Here is a 25,557-nt window from a genome sequence, read left to right on the forward strand (position 1 = left end):
GAACAATTAACGCTCCCTGAGTATTGAATTTTGTGGGAGGGTATCCGAACTGTATTTTAGGGTCATGGAATCAGTAAATTTGCACTTAAGAGTTCCATATAGGAATCTTTTGTTCTACGACTTTTGGAAAAAGCCGCTACTTTAGCGGGAAAAAGCTAAAAATAGCTAAATTTCGTTAGTTTGTAAGTTCTACACTACTAAAGGTACAGACATGTGCTATACCTCGTTTAAAAGGTATTTTGAAATACTTCAACGCCTTTTTAACTTAATTTGTTAAAATACAATAGTTTAAAAATTATGATTGACCAATTTAAATTTAAATGTATATATTAGCTCCTATGAGAGCAAATGTAAACAAACAAAAACTTCTGATATCAAATAAAAACACCTCTTAACGAGGTAAAAAACTAGTGACGACCGCACCTTCAACATACAAAAGTTCTGATATCAACATTTGTGACGAAAAATTATTACACTCGTCATTAAATAGACTTTCTAATATTTTCTCATTCGGCACGCTGCAATAGAAAATGCCTGTGAAGGGAAAAATGCTGGAATAGTTTGCTAGGGCGGGCCGAATGAGAAAATATTAGAAAGTCTATTTAATGACGAGTGTAATAATTTTTCGTCACAAATGTTGATATCAGAACTTTTGTATGTTGAAGGTGCGGTCGTCACTAGTTTTTTACCTCGTTAAGAGGTGTTTTTATTTGATTTATTATTCTACGGATTCCGTATAATTTATTTATTATGTCCAAGTGTTAGGGAGTTAAAGTTTTTAAAAAGCTTTCCGGTTAAAAAATGTAAATTAATACAAGTCTTAACATAAAAGTCACGCACTCCTCTCTAGTTTCGATTTCGCAGTGCCTGGCAGGTGTTTTGGCATCGAAACGGCGATCGATTCGCTTCGTCGCAGGCTGTTAATAAATACTCATCGTATCGCCTGGCACTCTTCATAAGAGCAGAGAAAACCCAAGAAAACCGGAGCTCGGTAAGTGTGCTGCAAAAATTGTTTGATGAATTTCATAATGGTGGGACATTATGTTTGCTTCCGCTCGCTGTTGCCACAATTTACTTTTTATGAATGTCAATGGATTTTTAATTAATTGCAGGCCATTTTCGGGCTGCCCCCTTTCGATACTTTACGAGCCTCTCGCTGCTTTTTTATATGCAAAATCTGGAAACGCTTGGGGTACTCGCATAAATCTGGAAATTGATCGTCGGCCATAAAGGCAACCCAACTCGATTCAATTCGATTCCATTGAATACGATGGGATGGGATCGTTAAATTTGTCTCGCTGAATGTGCCAATAACAATTCTCTATATGCTAATAAAATAATTTGCAAATTAAAGACAATTCGAGGATCTGGAAAGTGTTGGTCAAATCTCCTGGAGATTTAACTTCATTTTTTTCTGACTATTACACGGTATTTGATATGGGTATATTGGTGGTAGGGTTGGAACTTTTATAATTAACGATATAATTTAGACTTCCAATCATAATTATTAAGAGATTAAATTTATAATTCAATTATTCCGACAAATGTAAAAATGTTATTCTAACTTTATCCTCCATATTGAAAACCCTTTTTACCCGACTTCTTTCACTGTCAGTTCATTAAAGGCGCTTAAATTGTATTTCAATGTGGGACTTGGGCCTGGAAATCGGGCTTGGCACTCCACACGAGCGCCAGAAGCGCAGAAATCCAATCAAAAAGCAGCCCAAGACGCCACCAACACCAGAGGTCCAGAACACAAGATCGTATTTTGGAGTCGGAGTTGAAAATGGAGCTTAAAACCAACACCGAAGTGGCCCAAGTCGACCCCCTGTGCGAGCCATTGTCGTAAATCACACATTAAAATATTTATTTGTATTTTTACTTGTTCAGAAATTAGCTAAGAGCCCCCAGTCGAGCTCCGAAATCGACTCGGGGTCGGGAGTCGAAGAGTCGAAGAGTCGGAGTCCGGCTTTGTTGTGCGAATGAATTTTAATTTCCTTTTTATGATATTTTAATTTATTTCAGCGTAAATCAAAACCAAAACGAGACTTGCTCTCTCTCAGTTTCCTTTTTTCTTCTTTAGCCAGGGGCTGCACTTTTAATAAATTAGATTACCCTGCGTTTTAACACTTAAAATAAAATATGTTGTAAATTTTTTTTAATTTAAAGCAACTCTACAAATTGGTAGATATTTATGGACAAAAATGTATTAAATAATTTTATATGGGGGAAAAAAAATATGTTTAATAGATTTTAAAATAAAACATTGTACAAAATGTATACCATTTAAAAAATTCTTTTTTACAAGAATTGATTAGTTTTTTGTGCTAAAAATGAATATAAAAGTAAAAAATGTTCCCACCAAAAAAAAATGTTTTCATGTTACAAAAATGTTCTTATGATTATGTGATAATGCTGATTAAATCTTCTGGACTTATTGAATTTTTTTGAGTGCACTTTTTGGAACGGAGCGGCGCTTCCTCGGATCTCCAACATCCGCGCGAACTGCATAAATCTTGAAAGGCTCAGCAAACCCTACGAACGGGGAGTGGATCAGATCAGATCGGAATGGGAGTGGACTCGAGGTGGACTAACAAGCTGGAAAAACACTCCACTCCAGAGACCCTGGCATGCAGACAAAGATTGCTTTTTCACAGCTTGTGGTACGTCCGGCAGTTTATTAATTTGACGTTTCCAGTTGCAGAGGCCAGCGGTCCGCGAGATGATCTCGGCCAGAAAAGAGTGAGAGCAGTTAACGGTGCAACAATTTGTATACATTTTGAGCTCGAAAGGGTGCTCCTTTTTTTGGGTTTTAATGGGCGGGGGCGTGGTCGGGGTCCCACAACAATTAGTCCAGAAATGAGACCTGATATTCGGGTGCCATCTAATTAAGCCGACTCTTTACAGCGTCTGTAAAGCTGACGGGGAAGCTCAAGAAAGCTCTCTGAGCTGTAACCAGATTTCTGGAAATTCCAACAGATGGCGTTTGAGTTCTGTCCACTCTTATACGCTGTAAAGCATGCTCCATGTAAGGGGTTCTCATGCAGGTTGCAAGTCCTTAACAGGTTCAATGTAAGGGGTCGAACAAATCCTTAAAATGGTATGATGTGGTATGGTTCAAGCCGGCTTAGAATGTCTTCATATAGGCATGTTTTAAACCAAAAGCCTAACTTTCCAATATTTATTCTTATTTTAAATATTTTATAGTAATTAAAAACATTTTTTCAAGAATTTACAACATATCTCCTTCGAACTTACGGCCTCTGAGTTTTAGTTCCTTGATGCCCTGTTACTTTACCCCATCAAACGTGCTGCAATTCAACATTTCAAAGGAACTAGGTCAGCTGAAGCAGTATGCTCCATGAAACATCTTTTAACTCCATATCAAGGTTCTAACAGTTCTGTTAATAGTATTTATAGACCTACCCCTACACAGCGACTGGAAGTCTGTTAACTCTATTTAAGGTTAAACAGTTCTGTTAATAGAACCATCCCTTAGCTTCATACCAAGGTTTTAACAGCTCTGTTAGAACACCACCCCATCTCAACGACTGGAAGTGTTCATTTTGGCAAGGGGTAGCATAGCATAGCATAGTGAACCCTCTACAGAACTCTGGTTTACAATACTTAACATTTTCATACATATATAGAATTATATCTGTTGAGAAGCAGATTGAGAACTTCCCGCTGTTGACAGTTTGCTGTTGGGCGGAAGACAGCGGATAAGTTAATGTACAATCTCTGTTCGCTTTAAAAGCATATGAGGCGATGTTGTCTTTATGCCTGAACAGAGTCCACCCGCAGCCACCCAAAACCACCCATGACCACCCAGCAATTGCTGTTTACACGCCTTGAGATGAGGGGGAAAGCCATTTGCATAAAGCAGCCATGGAGAAGGTGCAGGAGGAGCAGGAGGAGGATATGGAGGAGTCAGGAGTCGGCGTCGGATGACGATGACGATGTCGCCAACTTGTTAGCGGACGCTGGCATTTTTACTTGCATATGCAGAGATAATGCGCCGCCCATTGCCACCCAATGGCCACGTCCTTGCCGCCCACATGTCACTGGCATTCTGCTCCCCCTCCCCACTCTGCATTCCGTGCAATGTCATGGCTGCGTGCGTGGCTAAGAGGGCACATAAGTCCCCCGGAAAGACGAGCGAGTCCGTGTCCGCTCCTTTGGGCGAAGGATATATGTATGCAAGCCGGAGGAGACACTTTCCTTGCTGATTAGTGATATATGCATCAGAGTGTGCGGGGGTCGCCAAGAAGGGATTACGATTCTTTTTCTCAGAGGCAAATAATGAGATTTGGCAAATGCAATGCAATTGGGGCAAGATAATCTTATATTAAGCAGATCTATTTTATAAGAACTATATAAGAAATCAATATTATTGGTTAAGAAAATTGTAAATGATATAAATTATAATTTAAAAATATTAAAAATAAAAGTGGGTTTAATTTATATGGACATCAAAAAAAAATTTATCTTTATTTGTAGTACATTATTACAATTAACAAAACCTGTCTGTGTTTTTTCACTGGTCCTAAGCAGTTTTATAAGCGAGTTTTGGTAGTCGAAGTTAATTCTAGTGAACATCTTTCAGTGTTCTTCATCCAAGTGTTCCTGTTGCTCAGCTGGTGATTCTTCTTCCTGAACCTTTTCTTCTAGGTCCAATATCTCTTCATCCTGTTGATTAGGGGTTTCCAAAGAGGTTTCCTTAGTTTGCTCTGGAAAAGGAAGCGCTCTTAGTCGCTGCACCATATCCTCGAGGGTTTCGGGTGCCTCCTTCTCGGCGCCTTCCTTTCCAGAGGATCTCTTCTTGGCCGCATCATCCTGTCGAGCGGCTGCACATAACTGGGATTGAGGTCCGCCCTTCATAGTACTGGGTATCTTGGGGATGGCTCCGGTGGATTGTAGTTTGATGGCCAACCTACTTGGTGTGGTGGTGACGGTTACGCAACAAGCTGCTCCCTCCACTTCGTCCTCCGGCTCACCGACAATCCTTGTGCTGGCTATGGTGTTCACCGAACTGGTGGCCTCTTCTGTGGGCACTGTTTGCTCCACAAGTTCCGCCTCCTGTCGCCGCGTAGCTTCCCTTTCCGCAATCCTGTTGATCATAGCGGTTCCCCTTTCGGACGTAGAGCTTAACCTGGCTATCAGTTCGTTTCCCTGGGCCTCCAGCAGACGGAGACGTTCGGCTCTGTTGGCCGACACCCTCTCAATGTCCTCTAATCTTTGCTCCACGGTTTGCGAGATGCTGGCGGAGGTTTGAGCCTGCTCCTGCGGAGGATTCGCACCATGCTGCTCGTGTAGGGTGTCCATTTTGGTGACCAACCTATCGCCGCGTTCCGTGTTCCTCGAGAGCTGTGCTATCAACTGGCGACTCTCCTCCTCCAAACGCTGAATTCTCGCCGACCTCCTGGCCGTGTATTCCTCTTCCTCAGCTGTTAATGGAGATGCAGCTGGAGGAGATTCGGTTTTGGTTGCCTCCTCCTCCGTATTGCTTTCGAAGCTCGCCTCTCGACTGGGCGCTCTCCTAATCCGGTCCAGAGATTTCTTAAGATACTGTCCTCGGTCGGCGGTGCGCTTAATCCGGGACATCAGTTGGCGCGACTCCTCCTCCAGGCGTCCCAGCCGCTCGGATCTCTTCCTGGTGTACTCCTCCTCGCGGGGAGTGAGGCTCCCAGTGGCTGGTGCCGAACTGGCCCTGGTCATGCGCTCCATGCGCTTCCTGTTGATGAACTCCTCCAGCGGCACAGCGTGCTGGGCGGGCGAGATGTCGTCCTGGAACTGGCACAACTGAATCTCGAGGCGCTCGCGATTGCCTGAGGTTTCGAGCACCTGCTGGATGAGGTTTTTGCACTGCTCCTCCAGCTTCTGGATGCGGCTGGAGGTTCCTGCCTGACTTCTTTGCCTGCTCCTGGATCTGTGCGGCGCCTTTGGAAGGCCACCATGCGCCCCATCTTCCTCGGGCTCCTCATCTGGAGCCTCTTCCCCTTCTTCTGCGGCGTAAGGAGCCTCTTCCCTCCAGCCACAAGTGGGCGGAGCACTGTTCCAGCGCAGAACTATGTCCTCGGTGTCCTCGCTTTCTTCGCCTGTGAATCCCTGGCGACCAGGTGAGGTACTCTGCATCCGCTTAATCTTGCGGGTATGTTCGAATTGATCCCTGAGCAGCTTCCTGCGACAGACGGCCGATGAAGTGGGGGCCTCTACGGCAGGGTGCTCCTCATCCGACTGAGGTCCCGAATCGCTGTAGCCACTCTCCGCCGAGTGATTCGCATCCTCCAGCTTCCGGCGGGCAAACTCCCTGCGCCACTCGTCGCACTGCTCCTGACTCTCGTCGTTCTTGGCCCTGGCCAAGGCCCACTTCCGGCGGCAGTACTCCAGCTCGTCCTTGAGCTCGCTTAGCAGGCGCCTCTTCTGCTGCAGCTGGTAGCGCAGGATCTGCTCCTGCGTGTGCAGCTGGCGGTGCTGGCGCTGCATCTTGCCCACCAGGTGCCAGGTCTTGGTTAGCTCCAGGCTCACCCCGCTCAGCCGCTTCTCCTGCTGGTTGAGGCGGTAGTCCAGGTGGCTGTTGAGGGTCTTCAGGCGGTTGGTCTCCTTCACCAGCGACTTCTTCTCCAGGATGAGGTCCTGAGAAAGGGCAGAGGGATTAGTAATTTTGACGCTACTTAAATGGGGGTTTATTTGGGATGAAGGGAAAACTTCCAAAGTGCTTTATAGCTAAATGTCCGAACTTTTTGCTCAATGGGGGATGAGTTTAAGGAAAGTAGAAATACCCTCTATTATAACCTACATTTAAGAGTTAAAAGCAGATAGCATTGCTTTAAGAGCTGGAAAAAATGTATCCTAATCGTAAAGATCCTTCAGATCCTTAAGAATACCTGACCAGCACCAAAACGTAATTGAAATAGCCCCCATTCAAGGGTAGCAATATGCAACATGTTCTGTGCAAGCGGCAACTGACCGATAAATTCAATTATGTGCACAACAGGACCTTGCCCCAAGGAGCCACCCACTTTCACTGCCTCACCATCCTCCTCACATCCCCATCCACTTGCACTTCCTTTCTACATCTATGGTCGGCAGGACGTCAGCAATAATGAAGCTGCTCGTGCTCGGCCGCTCGCTCGGCACTAGACTAAATAAAGCGCTTAAGTGAATAATGCAAAACTTTGCAACAGCCACAGACGGAGCTCCATGAAGCGGGAATCTCGGATGGAGGGGGGATGGGGGTTGGGTCCCTGGCAGGCTGCACTTCATCAGCAAACCGGATACGACAACTAACAAGCCCGATTGTCCGCAGCACTTGAAAGTGGGAAGGAACAGTTGGAGGAGATCCAACTAGACCGCGAAAAATTCAAAGCTACCTATAGCAAACTAAAGAATTATTATTGTGAACTATCTGTAACCATCTAATAGTTAGGTAAAAAATAAAAGAAAGCAAGGGATAAACAAAGGTAGCTAAAAATGCTAGAGTAACTTGAAGATCTAAGGTCTAAACTAAACCAGAAAAACTCTTATCTAATATTTGTATTATAAATTATTATTATTGTAAAAAAAATAAAACATAAAAGAAATTCTCGTAAGAACGGTGTAATATAAAATACACCTAAAAAGATTTATTGGTAGAGAAAAATAAATAACTTCTCAGGAAGAAAAAAAATACGGATCTATCTAAGTATTCTTGGATTATTTCTCAGAAACAAAAATAAATATAAACCTATAGACTGTCAGATACAATGTCATCTCAGATCTAAAGATCTACCTATGTTTACTAAAATTATTTCTCAGAAACTAAGCAATAAGCATCCACCCTAATTCTTCTCAGTGTAGTAACTGGAACTTGGCAACTTGGGCTCACCTTCAGTTTGATGTAGGTCTTGCTGACGCTAAGCTCCGGTGGCTTGCGGTGGGCCTCCCCTTCGTCCTTGCCGGGGGCATGGGATGCGGATGCTGCTGCGGCGGAGGAGGAGGCTGCTCCTACGGAGGAGGAGGCCGCACTTGAGGTCGCACTGGCACTGCAGGATGGCAGCTCCTCGAACTGCACGCGCTCGATTTTGTGGTGGCTCAAGAGCTCCATCAACACTTTCCAAACTTTTGGCAAGTTGCCAATGATTTCTTGGGCCGAGGCAACTTTTCCCATAATTTCGGGCTCATGGCTTTTTAACGAAGACGCAGTGGCAGAGGCAGCAGCAGCCTGCACATCCACATCCGAACTCCTTTTCCGGTATTTTTTGATGACTCCTCCTGGCTGACAACTGTCCGTGGTGTCCTCGTTTGTGGGAGTCGGAGTGACGCTGCGACTTTTGTCCGATTCCGATTCCCCGGCGGAGGAATCCCCATGACCAGTGGCCTGCTCCACGAGCTCGAATAGCAGCTTGGGCAGAGTGGCCCCGTCGCTGCAGTTGCCCTCCGCCTGGGTCATTTGATTGAGCAGCTGGCGGTTCTCCTCCAGCATTCGATTGACGCGATCGATGTCCATGTTGCTCTTGCCATTGAAGCCCATAATCAGCTGGCTGAAGAGCTGGAAGAGAGTATGATATGGGTTATTACTGGATGAGGCTACTAACCCAGGTTTACCCACCTTGTTGACTGCTCCCACTTGCTCGCTGAGCAGACGCTTCTCGAACTTGTGCTCGCTGCACTCCTCCTTTAGCTTGGCCAGCTCCTCGTTGGCCGTCTCCACTTCCTTTAAAAGGCTCTGATTGCGCTCCTCGAAGTTCTTGGTTCTGGTTTAAAATAATGGTTAAGTAGCTAGTATAACTCCAGGATATATAGTATTACTTCTCCTGCTCGGCGGTGAGTTCATCCCTCTTGATCGAGATTAGCCTCTGCAGATTCTCGTACTCGGCAGCTGCCACCCTCTGGCGCTCCTCATAGAGTTGCCTCAACTGGCGGATATTCACCAGTTGGCGCTCGTACTCCTGGCGGAGATTATTGGACATAATCTTCATTTCACGCTCGCTAAAGGAGTTCTCGATTTGCGTGAGTTTCATCTTGAGCTGTGGGTATAAACGGGAATTAGTATGACCTTGTTTCGATTGCTTCATTAGCTCACCTGGGCACACTGCTCCTCCTTGACACTCAGCATTTGCTTGCAGCAGGAGATGACTTCCTTGAGGGTTCCCACCTGGCGTTGCACCACCTCCACCTCCCCGCGCAACGAGAGATTCTCGGCCTGAGCCTGCTGCAAGGCCAACTGGGCACTGGCCAGTTCGATATTGGCATGACGACTCCTGGCACTGGGATTCTCATCATCTGGATCGGAGTTTGGATTACTGGGATTTTCTGTTTTTGCATCCTCTGAATTTTCATCTCTTCTCAGGCGTCGGTTTTCAGCTTGTTCTGTGGCTAATTGTTTTTTAAGATTGGCTATTTCATCTCTCATATCCTGGACTGCATTTTGCCGAACCTCCCTTTTCTGACGTAGTTCTTCCCTGAACTCCTCGAGGGTCTGTTCTTTTTCCGGAGAATCGTTAGTCTTTTCCTCCATTTTAATAGAAACTTGAGGTTCCTTTTTAATTTTAAGGGGCACTTCCTCCTTGTCCTCCGTTTTCCTTGTAGCTACCGCTTGAGGAGCCTGTTCCAGAACCAGATTCTCGTGCTCGATGTTGTTCCACCAGGGCTCGTCATCGGTGGCCTGCTGCACCTGCATCTGCGTATCATCTGCAGACTGTGCGGACTCGGCATTTCCCATTTTCCCCCGAGAAAAGAACAAAGGTATACGATGTTGTGACGATCTGTTTACCGATGCAGATTCTTATTTAGATGGGATGGTCCTCGCCTGGCGAGCGTTAAATTTACGATTCGCTTTAATGCGACTTTCCTTCTCGAAAGAAATAAAGACTCTTTGTCGGCACAAAGAAAACCCAATGATCCACCGATCGCTTCCAATTGATATGGCACCAATACTGGGGCGGTGAAAATATCTGCGTCTGTATATGTGGGCACACGAGTTTTCCGATTTCGCAATTATTTATTGACTTTTACTTTTTCGAAACCAAGGGTGTTCGAGAAATATATTTTCCCAACTTTAGTTGCAACTTTCACTTCACAAAATATAACGAAAAGTAACAAAAAGTAACTAAAGTAACTATCTAGTATACATATGATAAAGATCTATATATGTATTCGTGAGGTTGGAAAATTTTTTCGATTCTAATTTCTATCCGTTCGACGGTCGAACGCCACTTTTCGGTTAGCCAGCTCGGGAAAAACTGAGAAAACATCGAATAGATTCAGCTATTTTTAACCCACTATATGGTCTCTCCTGTCTTTAAAACATTTCGGCTTCTCTCGGCGAGAATTCTCGCATAAAATGTTTTGTTTGTGCATTAGATATATGTACTTTTTTATGCTGAGGGTCTGAGAATTTGGCGGAGAGTCTTCTCAGGACCCTTCCCTTCGCACTTCTTAATTATTCTTCGTAGTTTATGCACATTTTAATTAGGAGAACGTGTCACATGAAACAGTTTAAATTTAGACCCACGCGTCATTTTAATTATGACTAATGGGCAAATCAAAACAAAACTCTTGCCACATCGCTTGTCAAGAAAATGAAGATCAAGAACAATTGTCAAGAGCTGCCAAAAGACTGATTCGCAACACTTGCAAGGTCATTGATCTTCAAAGTTTTGAAAACTTAAACTTCAGGTGAATATCATTGCACCATAATGATATTTCTTAACAATAAGAAATAAATATGAATAAACTATCAAAGAAATCAACAGTTAAAACTCACCAGAAAAAGGTAACTTGCATTTTCCAATTAAATATTTTACAAATCCAAAAAAAGGAATTATTGGAACACAACCCTGAAAAAATATAACAAATGTATTAGATTGGATGTTTTAAGATTGGTCATTAAAAGGTTTTAAAAATAAAAAATCTTATAAGCTGGATAAGGATTTTAAGGCTATATTTTAGGTGATAAATATATCCTCAATCCTTTTTTTCCCAACTTTTTGACCATTATCACTCCCCAAAAGAGAATTCATCTGCGAACCTTTATTACCCAATTTGTGATGATGGCAAAGGGTGCGTGGAATACAGAACCCAGTGAAAAAGTTCCGCGGGAAAGTTTCAAATGAAAATGCATTTGCTAGCTGATTTTTGCACTGGCTACGCCGGCTTCCTGTTTCTGTGTTTTTTTTGTCTCCAGTGCGCGCATTTGAAAAGTGGGAAATACGCAGCAATGACTCCAAACCGAGGATGCGAGGGGGTGGGGTTTTTCCGGGGGAAAAGGGCAGGATGATAGAGGAAGCACACATTTGGCAAAGTGTCGCCAGGCTTGAAAATGAAAATCAACAATGCAATTTGCCATGGTGCCTCTCTCTCCCTGCCCCTCAGTTCTGGGTTGCCCTGTTGTTTGCTGCAACGCCAAAAGGGGCAAAAAATCCTGCTAAAAACTTGAAGCGCCTGGCACAAGTTGGGCCCCCAGCCACGCCCCCAACTTTCACAGAGGGTGCACACAGGCAAATGTGCAGCGAAAGTTGCAAGTTGCAAGGATACGAGAGCCGAGAACAGAGAACCAAGATCCAAGGACATTGTGCCCGGAAAAAGTTGCAAGAAAATGCATTGTGTTCATTATAATGGAATAATAAACCGTAGTGACTGGGCTCAGATTGAAGCCCTCGCCCCTTTCCTTTGGCTCCTGACGGAGGTCCTCGGATTGGTCCTGTGTTTTCTTTTTTGTGGAAAACCGTCAAACTTCCCTTTCTCTTACTTCCTCAATACAAAATTACTGTACCTGGCATGGGAGCTCAACCTTATAGCCATTCCAGAAATTTGACTTTATAAATTAACATGTTGAATCAGAAATTTTAAAATATTTTCAAAATGAAATAAAAAAAAATAAGACTTTGACTTTCAAAGCTGTTAAATAGTTTTAAGTATTGAAACCAAAAACATTTAGTGATTTCGTGATTTTTTATAAAAATAACTTAAAAATTTGGAGGTCAAAATGTTAAACAAAGAAGAAAAACTAAGAAATATTTTATAATTGTTATAAATATTAATACATATTTTATATTTAATTTTAATTTTTAGTTATTTTATTCTATCTCTGCATTTTAAAATTTAAATTTAAATTATGGAGTTTGTTGTACAAACTTTGTACTGTATTTCTAAAGTTGGCAGGTTGCAACTTCTCCTTCGGCTGGGTTAATAGCCCAAAAGGAAGTTTCTGCTGAAGCTTCATTATCCTGACAGCCGGCTAACCATGTGAAGCTTGGTCCTTTAAGCCATCTTCCGGAGCCTGCGGTTAATTAGAATAACTTGGAGACGAAAGACGAAGTTAAGAAGGATTCCAAGGACAATGTAGTGAAATGGAGATTGCGACATACACTGCAGGAAAAGTTGCCTTTGATTAAGTGTAAGAAATACAGTAAAGGGGGAACTTTCTACACATTTCTCATTTATTTTATTGCAGTCCCGATGACATGCTATTTATAAACATTCCTACATACATATGTACATACATATGTCAGACAGTAGCAACAAAGCATAAATACATAAATATGTATGGCAAAAACTGGGGCAGAATGGGCTGGGATATTTAGGGGGAGGGGTTTTGTTCTACGGAAGATGACAACAATGCAAGGACTTCATTAGCAACAGCAACACGTTGACACATCCTTGCATCCTGTTGCAAACTCTCATTTCCGCAGTAGTTCTGTCTTACATACCGGAAATCTCTCCAAATGCATACCGATGTACATATGCATCACATTACTGCTAAATTTCACTTTAATAACACACTTTAAACAAACAAATTGGGTAAATTTCAAAGTTTCACTGATAAGAAACATATTAAAGCGCGCACGAATCAGCTGTTCTGTGAATTGAGTTGGCAGCCCTGTTTTATAGAGAAGAGCAACAGTTGTTTGGGAACCAGTGAAGGTTCACCAACAAATCTATGGTTCTTAAGAACCAGTTAAATCTTAAATAAATTATTATCAAAACTGTAAAGGGGGATTCCCTAAACTGTTGAATTGCTGAATTGATGAATTTTGGTCAGCTGTTAATCAGCTGTTCCATACAAAGTCAAGTTTCAGAAATTTCAGCAATTCAACAGCCTCGGGGCTGATGAAAATTTTGTTGAATTGCTGAAAAGCCAGAGTTGTCACCTTTTTTTAAAAGTCGTGGCAACTCTGTAACATTTTAGTATCACCAGTACGCATTATTTATTTTAAAATCAACTTAGAAAACATATTTGTGGTTCTTTTTATCTTGGTAACACTTTTAGACAGTAACTAGCAATAATAAATCAAATTTTACATGCTTTAAGTTCATTGAAAATTTTCAACAAATAACAGCTGTTTGAAAATTCAACAGGAACCATTTTGGGTCGTTCCCTTAATTGCTGAAATTTTTTGTTGAATTTTCAACAATTCAGCAATTCAACAGTTTAGGGAATCCCCCTTAAGATAAAAATATTTTAAAATTAAAGAAAATAAAAAATCCTCCCACTTTATATTCATTTAAACAAACAACGAACTAGTTCCGCTCAACAGTCACCTCACCACTGACTGGTTCACACTGCAAACGGTTCATTTCAAAACAACACGTGCAACGGACAGCGCTTCGGTTTTTATTACTTTTGAGGGGTTTTCTAAGAGAAATAAACCAAGAAGATGCTGGAGGAGATGAATAAAATGAAGACCACTCCGGTGCTGAGCAATTCCCGGCCGGAGTTCAAGCAGATACCCAAGAAACTGAGCAGGGTAAGTGAGAAGTCGAGTATACGCCGCATTTCCATGCTAATGAATTCTCAAAAACAGCACCTGGCCAACCTGGGAGCACCCCATGTGGACTCCTTCGACGAGATGTTGACCGTGGGCCTGGACAACGTGGCCAAGCACATGATTCCCATCCACTGGCAGAGTCCGGCCGGCGAGAAGATCTCCCTGAAGGTGGAGTCCATTTGGATATCAAAGCCACAGGTGCCGCAGGATGTGATCGATGTGCGCACCCGGGAGATCTACCCCACGGACTCCAGGCAGCTGCACGTCTCCTACTCGGGCATGTGCTCGGCCAGGCTGGGCTGGAGTGTCAACGGAGTGGCCAAGGCGCCGATAAACGCGGATCTGGGCGAACTGCCCATCATGCTGCGCTCCAAGGCCTGCAATCTGGGCCAGGCCTCGCCGGCGGAGATGGTGAAGCACGGCGAGCACGACAGCGAGTGGGGCGGGATCTTTGTGATCCGGGGAAACGAGAAGATCGTGCGCATGCTGATCATGACGCGGCGCAACCATCCCATCTGCATAAAGCGCTCCTCCTGGAAGGATCGTGGCCAGAACTTCAGCGACATCGGTGTGCTGGTGCAGACAGTGCGCGAGGACGAGTCCTCGCAGAGCAACGTGGTCCACTATCTGAACAATGGCACTGCCAAGTTCATGTTCTCCCATGTGAAGAGATTATCCTACGTGCCAGTTTGCCTGATCCTCAAGTGCCTGATGAACTATACGGATGAGGAGATCTACAACAGGCTGGTGCAGGGCTATGAATCGGATCAGTACTACATATCCTGCGTGCAGAGCATGTTGCGGGAGGTCCAGAGCGAGAATGTCTACACACACGCCCAGTGCAGGAGCTTCATTGGCAACCTGTTCCGCTCCCGCTTCCCAGAAGTCCCCCAATGGCAACCGGACGAGGATGTCACGGACTTTATACTCAGGGAGCGTGTGATGATTCACCTGGACACGTACGAGGCCAAGTTCCAGCTGATTGTGTTCATGGTGCAGAAGCTATTCCAGTGCGCCCAGGGCAAACACAGAGTGGAGAACGTGGACTCGGCGATGATGCAGGAGGTGCTGCTGCCGGGGCATCTCTACCAGAAATATCTGGGCGAACGCGTCGAGTCCTGGGTGCTGCAGGTGCGCCGCTGCCTCCAAAAGAAGCTGACCACCGCGGATGCCCTGCTGACCAGCGCCGTGATGACGCAGTGTATGAAGCAGGCGGGCGGCGTGGGTCGCTCCATGGAGTCCTTCCTGGCCACCGGCAACATAGCCAGTCGCACTGGCCTGGGACTGATGCAGAGCAGTGGCCTGGTCATCATGGCGGAGAACATCAACCGGATGCGCTACATGTCCCACTTCCGGGCCATCCATCGTGGCTCCTACTTCACAACGATGAGAACCACGGAGGCGCGACAGCTGCTCCCCGATGCCTGGGGCTTCATTTGCCCCGTGCACACGCCCGATGGAACGCCCTGCGGCCTGCTCAATCACCTGACACTCACCTGCGAGATTTCCAAGCGTCCGGATCCCAAGTTGGTGGCGGTAAGTACATGGAATAGTGGACTACATCAGGGAAATAATCCAATCCCCCATTTCAGGCCATTCCCGCCCAGCTGATAGAGATGGGCATGATGCCCCTGTCCAACCGCAGTGATCCGGCCGACAAGCTCTATGTGGTCTTTCTGGACGGCAAGCACCTGGGCCACATCCTCCAGTCGGATGCCACGAATATAGTCGACGATCTGCGGCATGGAAAGATATTCGGCAGCCTGCCGCAGATGATGGAGATAGGCTTCATTCCCTTCAAGAAGAACGGTCAGTTTCCGGGACTCTATTTGGCAACAGGACCCGCGAGGATGATGCGGCCCGTTTGGAACCTGAAGTGGAAGCGGGTGGAGTACATTGGAACACTCGAACAGCTGTACATGGAGATTGCCATCGATGCCAAGGAGATGTACCCCGATTTCACCACGCATCTGGAGCTGGCTAAGACGCACTTCATGAGCAACCTGGCCAACCTGATACCCATGCCGGACTACAATCAGTCGCCGCGTAACATGTACCAGTGTCAGATGGGCAAGCAGACGATGGGAACGCCCTGCCTGAATTGGCCCAAGCAGGCGGCCAACAAGTTGTACCGCCTCCAGACGCCGGGAACGCCGCTCTTCCGACCAGTTCACTACGACAACATTCAGCTGGATGACTTTGCCATGGGCACGAATGCCATAGTGGCGGTCATTTCCTACACGGGCTACGACATGGAGGACGCCATGATCATCAACAAGGCCGCGTATGAGAGGGGATTCGCCTACGGAAGCATCTACAAAACAAAGTTCTTGACGCTCGACAAGAAGAGCAGCTACTTTGCCAGGCATCCGCACATGCCGGAGCTGGTGAAATACCTGGACACAGATGGCCTGCCGCATCCCGGCTCCAAACTGAGCTTTGGCCAGCCGTTGTACTGCTACTTTGACGGCGAAGTGGCCACCTATAAGGTGGTGAAGATGGACGAGAAGGAGGATTGCATGGTGGAGAGCGTGCGACAGCTGGGCAGCTTTGATCTGTCGCCCAAGAAGACGGTGGCCATCACGTTGAGGGTTCCCCGACCCGCCACCATTGGCGACAAGTTTGCATCGCGAGCGGGACAGAAGGGCATCTGCTCACAGAAATATCCCGCCGAGGATCTGCCCTTCACGGAATCGGGTTTGATCCCGGACATCGTCTTCAACCCGCACGGCTTCCCCTCGCGTATGACCATCGCCATGATGATCGAGACGATGGCGGGCAAGGGAGCAGCCATACACGGGGATGTCTACGATGCGACGCCCTTCCGCTTCTCCGAGGAGCACACGGCGATCGATTACTTTGGCAAGGTGCTCGAGGCGGGAGGCTACAACTACTACGGAACGGAGCGGCTGTATTCTGGGGTTGATGGCCGCGAGATGACGGCGGATATATTCTTTGGGGTGGTCCACTACCAGCGGCTGCGGCACATGGTCTTCGACAAGTGGCAGGTGAGATCCACGGGAGCCGTGGAGGCACGCACCCATCAGCCGATCAAGGGCAGGAAGCGGGGAGGCGGCGTGCGATTCGGAGAGATGGAGCGCGACGCCCTGATCTCCCACGGAGCCGCCTTCCTGCTGCAGGATCGCCTGTTCCACAACTCGGACAAGACGCACACGCTGGTGTGCCACAAATGCGGCTCCATTCTGGCGCCGCTGCAGCAGATCGTCAGCCGCAACGAGGCGGGATCGCTGTCCTCCAAGCCGGACACGTGTCGCCTGTGCGGCGACAGCAGTTCCGTGTCCATGATCGAGATTCCCTTCTCCTTCAAGTTCCTGGTGACCGAGCTGAGTTCGGTGAACATCAATGCCAGGTTCAAACTGAACGAGATTTGATTGTTAGACCTTATTTTATGCCTTGTACTATTCCTAATAAAGTTGATTCTGTAAAAATGGTTTCAATTTATATTTATTTATTTATTTAAATACATATTTGTTTACGTTTACAGTTAAATTCCTGCATTTGCTATATGTAGTTGTGGTTTATGTTGCTCTTGTAGTCGCTTCTCTGTGAGTGTTGAATGGAATTTTCGTGGAATTTTGTAACATTTAACTATTGCACTTTGGAAATGCTTTCGACTTTCGCCTTTCAACTTCCAACTGACACATGCACATTGGTTGATACGAAAGGATTGAGAGTTGTTTAGTGGTAATATAAGTGTACGATGACAATTTCCATTATCGGTATTCAGTATCAGTATCTATATAATGTATATTTTAGTTTACAATTATTTGTTCGCAATCGAAGGGAGTTTTGCCAGCGGATTTATGGCTTGCTGCAGCTGCTCTGCCTCGGATAAGTTAATACTTGATGCTATAAAGATCGCTTGCCTTCCCAGGCAGCGGCACAACATGTAGTTCCCTTCAGTTTATCTATGGTACACATACGAAACGAAATATTATCCAGGATCAATCGAAAAATTCAGCTATAAGTATAATAATATTTTTGAATGTTTTGCTTCGTTTCCTCAAAATTCCTAGCTTCGATAAATTTTTAGTTGCTCAACAGTGATTAATCAAGGAGTGTTTTCATCTGTAAATCCGCCTCTCTAATTATTTGTCTATTATTTAATGAGATTTCTGCTCCTGCGGGACTCTTCGTTAGATCTTCACACAATCAAAAACATTAAACATGAATTTCGTTTTGATGCAATTGCATTAATCAATATATGTATAAATATTTAGATAACGATTTGCATACTTGTCATTTGCAGGCATCTTAATAATTTCCTTGCAAGCTTTTCTCTTTTTAGTTTTATATTGTTTTCTGTTTTTATTACAACGACGTATATACTAGGTATATGTATGTGGTTTGTATGAATGTATATCTGTGTATAGGTATATAATATCCAATTGCTACTGCCTCGAAATGATGCAACAATATATAATTTGTCATACATATTAACATAATCTAATTATGTTCTCTCGTTTCTCTACTATGAACTTTTTGAGCTTAACATTTACAAAGAATTCTGATACGGATTGGGATTGGGGTGATTTAGGGTGATAGGGTGACTTGGAAAATGGTTAAAAAACGTACGAGTAGGTTTACAAAAATAATATTCAAATCAACGGGAAACGGAAAACGGGAAAACAGGAAAGCTCACTCCGCAACTCGCTGCTGGAGCAGATGAAAGGTACTTATGAAGAGAGTAGGAGTGTGTGTGCCTGGCATAACTAATATCTGCTTTGATATTTCTCTAGGTGATTGGGATTGTGCATTGTAAAGTGGTTGCCGTGGCTCCATGGCTTCGTAGCTCCCGCAACTCGACCCCTCCCGTCCTTCCGTGATTGTTGTGGCTTAGAACTGATCCGCCAGCAGGTCGCAGATCTCCCGGGTCACGGTCTCCTTGCTGGCCCTCACGGTCAGCCGGAACATCTGTTGGTAATATAGTTTCAAGATATAAGTTATGTACATCACTCCTAGTTAGAAATCCCTCACCTGAGCCTGCTTGTTCGGCTCCAATCGCATCAGGCAGCCCACCTGCTGCGATTGCGTGTGAATGATGCCTGCACAGACCATGTTGTCTGGATTGGGATCCACCTGGTCCAGCAGCTGCATGCCGAAGCCCATCAGCTTGTTGCGGGCGCCGGCCAAATCCAGTGGCTGGGCAGCCTTGAACACTTTCTGTGACCGTTGTTGTTCGCTGGAAAACCAACAGTTAATACCGAATACTTTTGGAAAGTCCAACTAGTTACCCGCTTAGATTTTTCCATCGCGCAAAGAAGGACTCGGCATTCATCTCGGTAGGCTCAAAGAACTTGTTCACGCTCAACGGCAGTTTGATGCTGAACTTCTGCTGGGTGCCGTTGTAGCGGAAACTGATCTCGATGGTCGGCGCATCGGCGTAGTCCTCGATGCACTCGGCAGTCAGCAGCTGTTGGATCTGGGCGCCGGCCTCCAGGGTCGGCTCCACCACCTTCATCTGCACGTTCAACTTGAGCGCATCCTCGGCGGACCATTGCAAAACGGGATTGAAGTTCTGGATTAAAGTTAAAACAAGTTAATAACTTCAGATCTTTTAAATACGATAGAGTATTTCCTTACCGTCAGTGGAACCTGCGTCTTGTTGCCGTAGAACAGTCCCAATCGTCCCAGATTCTGGCGGAACTCGCTCTTCACGCCGATCTGCAGCATTTCGTTCTCGAAGAGCACTCCATTGTTCTTGAACAAGAACTTCTTGGTGTTGTAGACGGCACTCGAGTTGTTGTTGCTGCCGTTGGTGCCATACATATCGCCCAGGACATCGATGAGCGTGCTATTACTACCGCCACCGCCGATATTATTCGATGGCGGAGTGCTCAGGCCGAGCAGATCCGTGTTCGCATTGCTGTTGTTCAGCTTGCTGTGCGAGTTGTTCACGTGGGCGTTGTTCTGCGCCGCCGAGGACAACGGAGCGGGGCTCTTCGACTCGCGGATCTCGTTCTCCGGCACCCGACCGGGCTTCTTCTTCTTAAGCACCGCCAGAATGGAGCTCTCGCGCTCCGGGAACGAGGGCATCTCCTCGAGAACGGTGGCCAGCACGTCCGTGGAGGCCACAATGCTCAGCTGCAGATACTCGCTGGCTCGCTGCTGCAATTCCGCGTCTGCGGATCGCAGATTGCTGTGCTGCCGGAACACATCCTGGATATTGGTGCGAATCTCGGGGAACAGATTGATAAACTTGATGTACGTGGAGAGGAGCAAGGCCCGCGTCATCGGCGAGCACAGGTGGTACTTGGAGTGCAGCAGCTTGAATTGCACCAGCGGTGCGGAACGAGAATCGCCGGCTATTAAATTACCAAACTCGCCCAGTATGTAGCCGCCCACCTTGACCATGTTCTCGTGGCAGGCCGGCGCCTGGAGCGCCTCGAAAACGGTCTTGGCGGCATAGCCCTGCACCTCCTCGCGGTTGATCACGATCTGGATGACGCGATACCACACCTCCTCGGAAACATAGTCGCCGGCGATGCGGATCAAATTGAGGATCACGTCCACATACCAGGTGTAGTCCGTGGCGTACTTCTCGGCGAGAATGGCCACCTTGAGCACCATCTCCTCGCGAATCGAGTAGTCCGCCGTCTCCAGATAGTTGAGCATCTCCTGGACAATCTCCTCGGCGTTGCCGCGATCGCACATGGCGTACAGCAGATCCACCGCCATTTGGCGCACCGACACGTCCTTCTCCATCTTCATCGACAGGATGACCACCTCCTGGTGCTTCTTGACCTCCTCGTGCGAGAACTCCGAGGTGGCCAGGTGGCACATGGACTCTAAAGCCAAGTAGCGCAAGTTGGTTTCGCGGTTGCTGAGGAACTGGCCCAGCTGGTTGCAGGCGCGCACCAGGAGATTCGGCTCGCTGTCGCTGTGAATGATCAGATTGATGGCCTCGAAGAGCACGGCGTTCTTGGCGTTCGAGTGCTGCACCTTCTTGCTCTTCGGCGGCTCCTGCGCCTTGTTCAGAATGGTCTCAAGGGTTTCGTTCAGCCGGGCACGCACACCCGCCTCCTCGGTCACCGGATTGTAGTTCTGCAGCAGCCGGAGAAGCTTTACCGAGAGCCACGGAGCCGGCACAAAGTAGTAAGTGTAGTCCTGTGAAGGGAATTTAAATTAGATTATTTTCTAATAGATATGTAGATATCATGTAGATAGCATGTAAATATCATGTAGACATCATGTTATTATGAATTTCAAAAATCCCGTAAATATAAGAGCCCTGCGTGAATCATTCAATTTTTGTTTTATCATAGTAAGCCATGAAATTTCTGATTTGTTTAATTAAATTCTATGTGAAATAAATTCAATGTTTTTCTAATTCATGTCAAATTGAATGAATGAAAGAATAATTTTTATGAATTTTTTGAATCTGCCAGATTTTTTTTGTGCTTTCATTTAAGAACAAACATTGGAAAATTTTTAAAAATCAATGTTAACTGCTTAGAAAATAAAATTCATGCAGATTTAATCACTAAATTATGGCCCTTCTTTCTTCAAAAGAAATTGTCGTTTGAATTATTTCGGAATTCATGCCATTTATTCATTCAATTTTATTAAACTCAAAATTGGAATTATTTCATTCATATAAAACAAAAAATTCAAAATAATTCATTGAATCCATTCATCCATTCTTTACAAGTAATATCCTCTACTCCTTACCTGAAGATCCGTGTAGCTGGCCGTTACGATCCGGGACAAGCGAGACACGGCCAAGTTGACACAACCCTTGTACTCGTCCGGATTGCGCTTCACCAGGGCGTCGATCAGCGAGGTGGCCGCCGTGACCACTCCCATGTGCTGGTCATTGAGCAAATGGATGATGCGCGAGGTCCACTCGCCGCCGGGAATGATGTCCGGCGAGGAGCGGAACAGGCGGAGCAGGCACAGCGCCGCCGACTGCTTCACCACGTCCATGGTGTCGCCCGAGACGAGTAGCTTGGGTATCTCGTTGGAGAAGGACTCGGCCATGTCCCGGCTGCCGATGTTGGCGATGCATTGCAGCGCCAGGTTGACGTGCACCGGATTGCGCGACTGCAAATCGTTCTTGATCGACTGGATGATCAGGCGAATAAGGTCGCTGTTCGTGTTTACCAACACCGAGATGAACAGGTAGCCCTGTAATCGAGAAAGTAAAAGATTTAGTAGGGGTATATTATTATTATTATTATGTATATTATTCTGAATCAAATGTTATTCAATTTTATCCAGGGTTCGCAGACACATAAAAAATTGTATTTTACAGCGTGAGCCAAACTGTTGACATGTGTATCAAATACAAAAGTGTTGAAATGTGAAAAATAATTGTTTACACACACGGCTCATTTGTGTTTTTTACACAATGTGTTATTAACACGAAGTCTTTTTTACACACTGTGTTTTTAACACAAATGAAAATTACATTTCACTGACATTAACGAGTCGAAGGGAAAATGAAGAACCAACATGACATCTTATATGTTAGTTTTAACCATTTCAAAGCATTTTTCAGTTCAACATCAAATTCCGACACTTTAATGTCAAAAACTCATTGTGTAAAAAACACGTCTTGTAAAAAACACGTCTTGTAAATAACACGTCGTGTAAATAACACAAATGACATGTGTAAGTTATTTATGTTTCTAACATATGTAGGATGCAATTTTTTGCACACAAGACAATAAGTTATTTTGAACTTAACACTTTGACATTTAACATGTTAATAATTCAGAACTCTGATTTTTTCGACTGGTTGAATAACAAAATGATCATTAAACCAATTATTCAGTGTACTCACGATCTGCTTCTCTGAGTATTTGTTGGAGGACAGCAGGTTGACCGCCTCCATGTGGCCAAAGTCGATGTCGTGGCCCAGGAGAAAGATGAACAGCAGCTTGCAGACATATTTCTTCTTCTGATAGCCGTCGAGGGTTTTGTCTCCTTTGAATTTGCTCCGTATGTTGGCCAACTCCTTGTTTATGCGTTTGACCTCCGCCTCTTTGCTTTTACCTATGTACGATGTGGATATTAGTTTGGATTTGGAAAATGGGTCAAGGTCACAAGGGGGGATTCACAGTAAAACAACAGCGATTCGTCGCTTTCTTTTCCGCCCCACGATTGATCGATTGGAGAGCCGACTTCACACTCTTTGGCTCCTCTCTCCATGTCGCGGGTTTTCTCCGGTTCACAGAGGCGCCAATTAGTACCAGTCACCGATCCGCTGCGGAACCTCTACTCTCCGATATGCTGTCCACAAACCAGAAACTAGTAACCGAGCATGTAGCAAACAGCGAGCGGTGACGATAATACCATACAGTGAAGCGTCGGGTAGACAATTGTGAGAGTGTGTGTGCCACAGACATACGCTTGAAGGTACTGCAGTAAGACCCCTAACTAGTTAAACTACAAGTACTTCCCATATTTAACAGAAAATTATTACAATTCAGCAATTACTAGGAAAAAGTCTAGGAAATATCTCTCTGGATATCATATCTATACAAATTAAACTTTGTTTTGCCATTTAACAGAAATTCAGTTAATCATTACTAAAATATTGGTAATATTGATAAAAATAATAGAATCATTAAATGTGGTCTTTTCAAACTTGTTTTTATATAATTCAAGTTTAAGTTACTACATTGACTACCTTTACATAACCATATCAATGGGTAATACTTATTTTTTAAGAACAAAATAATATTTTATGATACTACAAGTACATCCACCCTACAGAGTGACTACTGTATGTGTGCTTTTGTGCCGCCCCACTTTATTGTGAGTGCGCTGCTCCTGGTAATTGATCAAGAAATGGCGCTGATTCCGCCCCTATGGAAAATCTCTTGTTGCGACCCGCTCAATTGGATTTAATGGTGGTTACCCAAGACCCAAGAGAGATGGAGATCTGATCTGTACTTACAGTTCCTTATATCCGATATAAAGACGGCCAGGCCTCTCATGCCATCCCCCCTCACCGGCGCCATGGTAGTTAGCTTGTTAATTTTCGCTGGTTTTATGCAAACTGGGGGCGCAAGAAAATCGTCGATAGAAGGCGGCCGAGTCTCGAGGCGTTCTTATCGCTCGAACTCGACTGCTGGGACCAGAAGATATATAGAGTAGCCGCTCTCCGCTCTTTTTTACTATATCTCTCTTCTTCCGGATCTCTGCCGTTCCTTGGGGAGCTGAAATGGGAGAGATACGAGATTTATAATAGTAATATTAATACTTTGTATTCTAATCTAGTGTCTTAAATAACGATATATCATGGATCGTTTGATAAACTACCTATAATGTTGCCTAATTGAAAATTTGTTTATATTTTAATTCAAATATTCAAAAAATAAAAATCTAAAAAAAAATGCTGTCTATATCTCTCTTCTTCCGGATCTCTGCCGTTCCAGAAATGGAAGAGATACTAGATAGTAATTCTATTGGATTTTAGTACTTTATACTCTAATCTAGTGTCTTAAAAAACAATATATCATGGGAAATGGATCGTTTGACACACCATCTATAATGTTGCCTAATTGTAAGTTTGTTTATAATTTAATTCGAATATTCCTATAATAAAAATCTAAAAAAAAAAATCCCTATCTCAGTACCCCCCAGATACTTTTCACAAATGAAAAATAAAATATGTATCCAGCATTTATTTTGCCCAGTAAAAACCGCAGATAACGATTTAAATGGAATGTGGCTGTCTTTTCACCAAGTAGTTTTCGATCCTAACTTATCCGTTTTCGCGCAGTGCACATAATGCCTGGCGAACTTTGACATTTTCGTGGGGAAAAGGGAAGAGGAGAGGAAAAGGGGAGGGGAAGTGGAGCCCCCGCACTTTTGGCAACCGATTTATTTGCAACTTGGCAGCGTTTTGCACGCTGATAAAGATTCTGTTCTGCTGTTCTGTGTTTCGGTGTCTGTGACCTCGCTGCTCTCGCCCACTTTTTATCGCCTGGCGAAGTGCGATGCGGTGCACTCGGGCATTACTTTTTGGATGGGATTTGGCCTGTAGAACCACCGGCTTCTGTTTTCTGTTGTTCGCTTTCCGTTTCGTTTTATTTTCTGTTTTTCACCGCGCTCTCCGCGCTTCTCTTCTTTCGCTCGCCTTCATGTCACGTCACTTTTTTCACCGCTGGATGACGAAGGCGTTTCGCCCCAAAAAAAACACCAAAGAAGCCACCGAAAACGAAAACTAAAACATTGATGGGCGTATTGAGCCGAACTTTTCCCGGGGGCGCTTACTTTTCCCAATTTTTTCACTCGCCGTTGGCGTTGCGGAATTTCTGCGGAGAGAGATTCGGGGAGATTGTGGAGTTTTGGCTTCGCTTCGATTTGCAGTCCGGAATCCGGGTGTTGGCTGCGGAATGTTGGGTCCTGCGGGCTGCACTTTATGTAACTCCGACTGGCTGGCGCTTCGCCTCGCTGATTCGCCGCTAATTTGTTTGTTAACTATTCCCGAGCGCAGGGCAATTCACTAAAATGAAAATTTCTATTGATTTTTCTTCGCTCTCGCTGCCTGAGAGTGGAGCCATCTAGCGGGCGCGGGTGGAACGGACCGATTAGAGTGACCGCGCGCGCGTACGGCTGGTATACCGTGGATTTCAGGGCTGGGTGCGACAGGGCTGGGCGATGCAATGCAGAGTGACGTCACAAAAATTTATATTTTTATAATCTAAAAATATAAAAATTGAATTGTCGAAATCTATATAGTCCAAGAATTACCTTTACCAAGGAAAAATTGGTAATTATATACTAAGAATGTTGCAATTTTTCTAATAAAAAATTGACCAAATAATATTTG

At 45.0% G+C, this 25,557-nt stretch overlaps 3 protein-coding genes across 3 annotated transcripts; 1 reads left to right on the plus strand and 2 right to left on the minus strand.

Annotated features, from left to right (window-relative positions):
- Positions 1 to 4,484: 4,484 nt before the first annotated feature.
- On the minus strand, positions 4,485 to 10,204 carry LOC108061772 (uncharacterized). Its single transcript, XM_017148127.3, has 5 exons — positions 9,065 to 10,204; positions 8,791 to 9,008; positions 8,591 to 8,735; positions 7,868 to 8,530; positions 4,485 to 6,636 (listed from the first exon to the last, which is right to left on the minus strand). The coding sequence occupies exons 1-5, from the start codon at positions 9,701 to 9,703 to the stop codon at positions 4,603 to 4,605; spliced, it is 3,699 nt and encodes a 1,232-aa protein (XP_017003616.2). The 5' UTR covers positions 9,704 to 10,204; the 3' UTR covers positions 4,485 to 4,602.
- A 3,355-nt stretch (positions 10,205 to 13,559) lies between these two features.
- On the plus strand, positions 13,560 to 17,187 carry Polr1B (RNA polymerase I subunit Rpl135). Its single transcript, XM_017148140.3, has 3 exons — positions 13,560 to 13,730; positions 13,788 to 15,287; positions 15,344 to 17,187. Exons 1-3 carry the CDS (start codon positions 13,641 to 13,643, stop codon positions 17,141 to 17,143), a joined length of 3,390 nt encoding a protein of 1,129 aa, XP_017003629.2. The 5' UTR covers positions 13,560 to 13,640; the 3' UTR covers positions 17,144 to 17,187.
- A 13-nt stretch (positions 17,188 to 17,200) lies between these two features.
- AP-2alpha (adaptor protein complex 2, subunit alpha) lies at positions 17,201 to 25,308 on the minus strand. The gene is made up of 8 exons (XM_017148155.3): positions 24,999 to 25,308; positions 23,677 to 23,938; positions 22,558 to 22,769; positions 21,444 to 21,899; positions 19,356 to 20,879; positions 19,007 to 19,290; positions 18,750 to 18,954; positions 17,201 to 18,686 (listed from the first exon to the last, which is right to left on the minus strand). Exons 2-8 carry the CDS (start codon positions 23,738 to 23,740, stop codon positions 18,609 to 18,611), a joined length of 2,823 nt encoding a protein of 940 aa, XP_017003644.1. The 5' UTR covers positions 23,741 to 23,938; positions 24,999 to 25,308; the 3' UTR covers positions 17,201 to 18,608.
- Between the last annotated feature and the right edge of the window lie 249 nt (positions 25,309 to 25,557).

Source organism: Drosophila takahashii, chromosome 2L, assembly GCF_030179915.1.
Source record: "Drosophila takahashii strain IR98-3 E-12201 chromosome 2L, DtakHiC1v2, whole genome shotgun sequence".
Classification (NCBI taxonomy): domain Eukaryota; kingdom Metazoa; phylum Arthropoda; class Insecta; order Diptera; family Drosophilidae; genus Drosophila; species Drosophila takahashii.

Coding starts and splice junctions, on each gene's coding strand:
- LOC108061772 (XM_017148127.3), bottom strand. CDS start 9,703: ATGGGAAATGCCGAGTCCGCACAGTCTGCAGATGATACGCAGATGCAG. Junction 8,736..8,790: donor CTCACCGCCGAGCAGGAGAA/GTAATACTATAT, acceptor ATTTTAAACCAG/AACCAAGAACTTCGAGGAGC. Junction 8,531..8,590: donor AAGTGGGAGCAGTCAACAAG/GTGGGTAAACCT, acceptor ACTCTCTTCCAG/CTCTTCAGCCAGCTGATTAT.
- Polr1B (XM_017148140.3), top strand. CDS start 13,641: ATGCTGGAGGAGATGAATAAAATGAAGACCACTCCGGTGCTGAGCAAT. Junction 13,731..13,787: donor TACCCAAGAAACTGAGCAGG/GTAAGTGAGAAG, acceptor TCTCAAAAACAG/CACCTGGCCAACCTGGGAGC. Junction 15,288..15,343: donor CGGATCCCAAGTTGGTGGCG/GTAAGTACATGG, acceptor CCCCCATTTCAG/GCCATTCCCGCCCAGCTGAT.
- AP-2alpha (XM_017148155.3), bottom strand. CDS start 23,740: ATGGCGCCGGTGAGGGGGGATGGCATGAGAGGCCTGGCCGTCTTTATA. Junction 20,880..21,443: donor CCAGCTACACGGATCTTCAG/GTAAGGAGTAGA, acceptor TTCCCTTCACAG/GACTACACTTACTACTTTGT. Junction 18,687..18,749: donor AGCCGAACAAGCAGGCTCAG/GTGAGGGATTTC, acceptor TATTACCAACAG/ATGTTCCGGCTGACCGTGAG.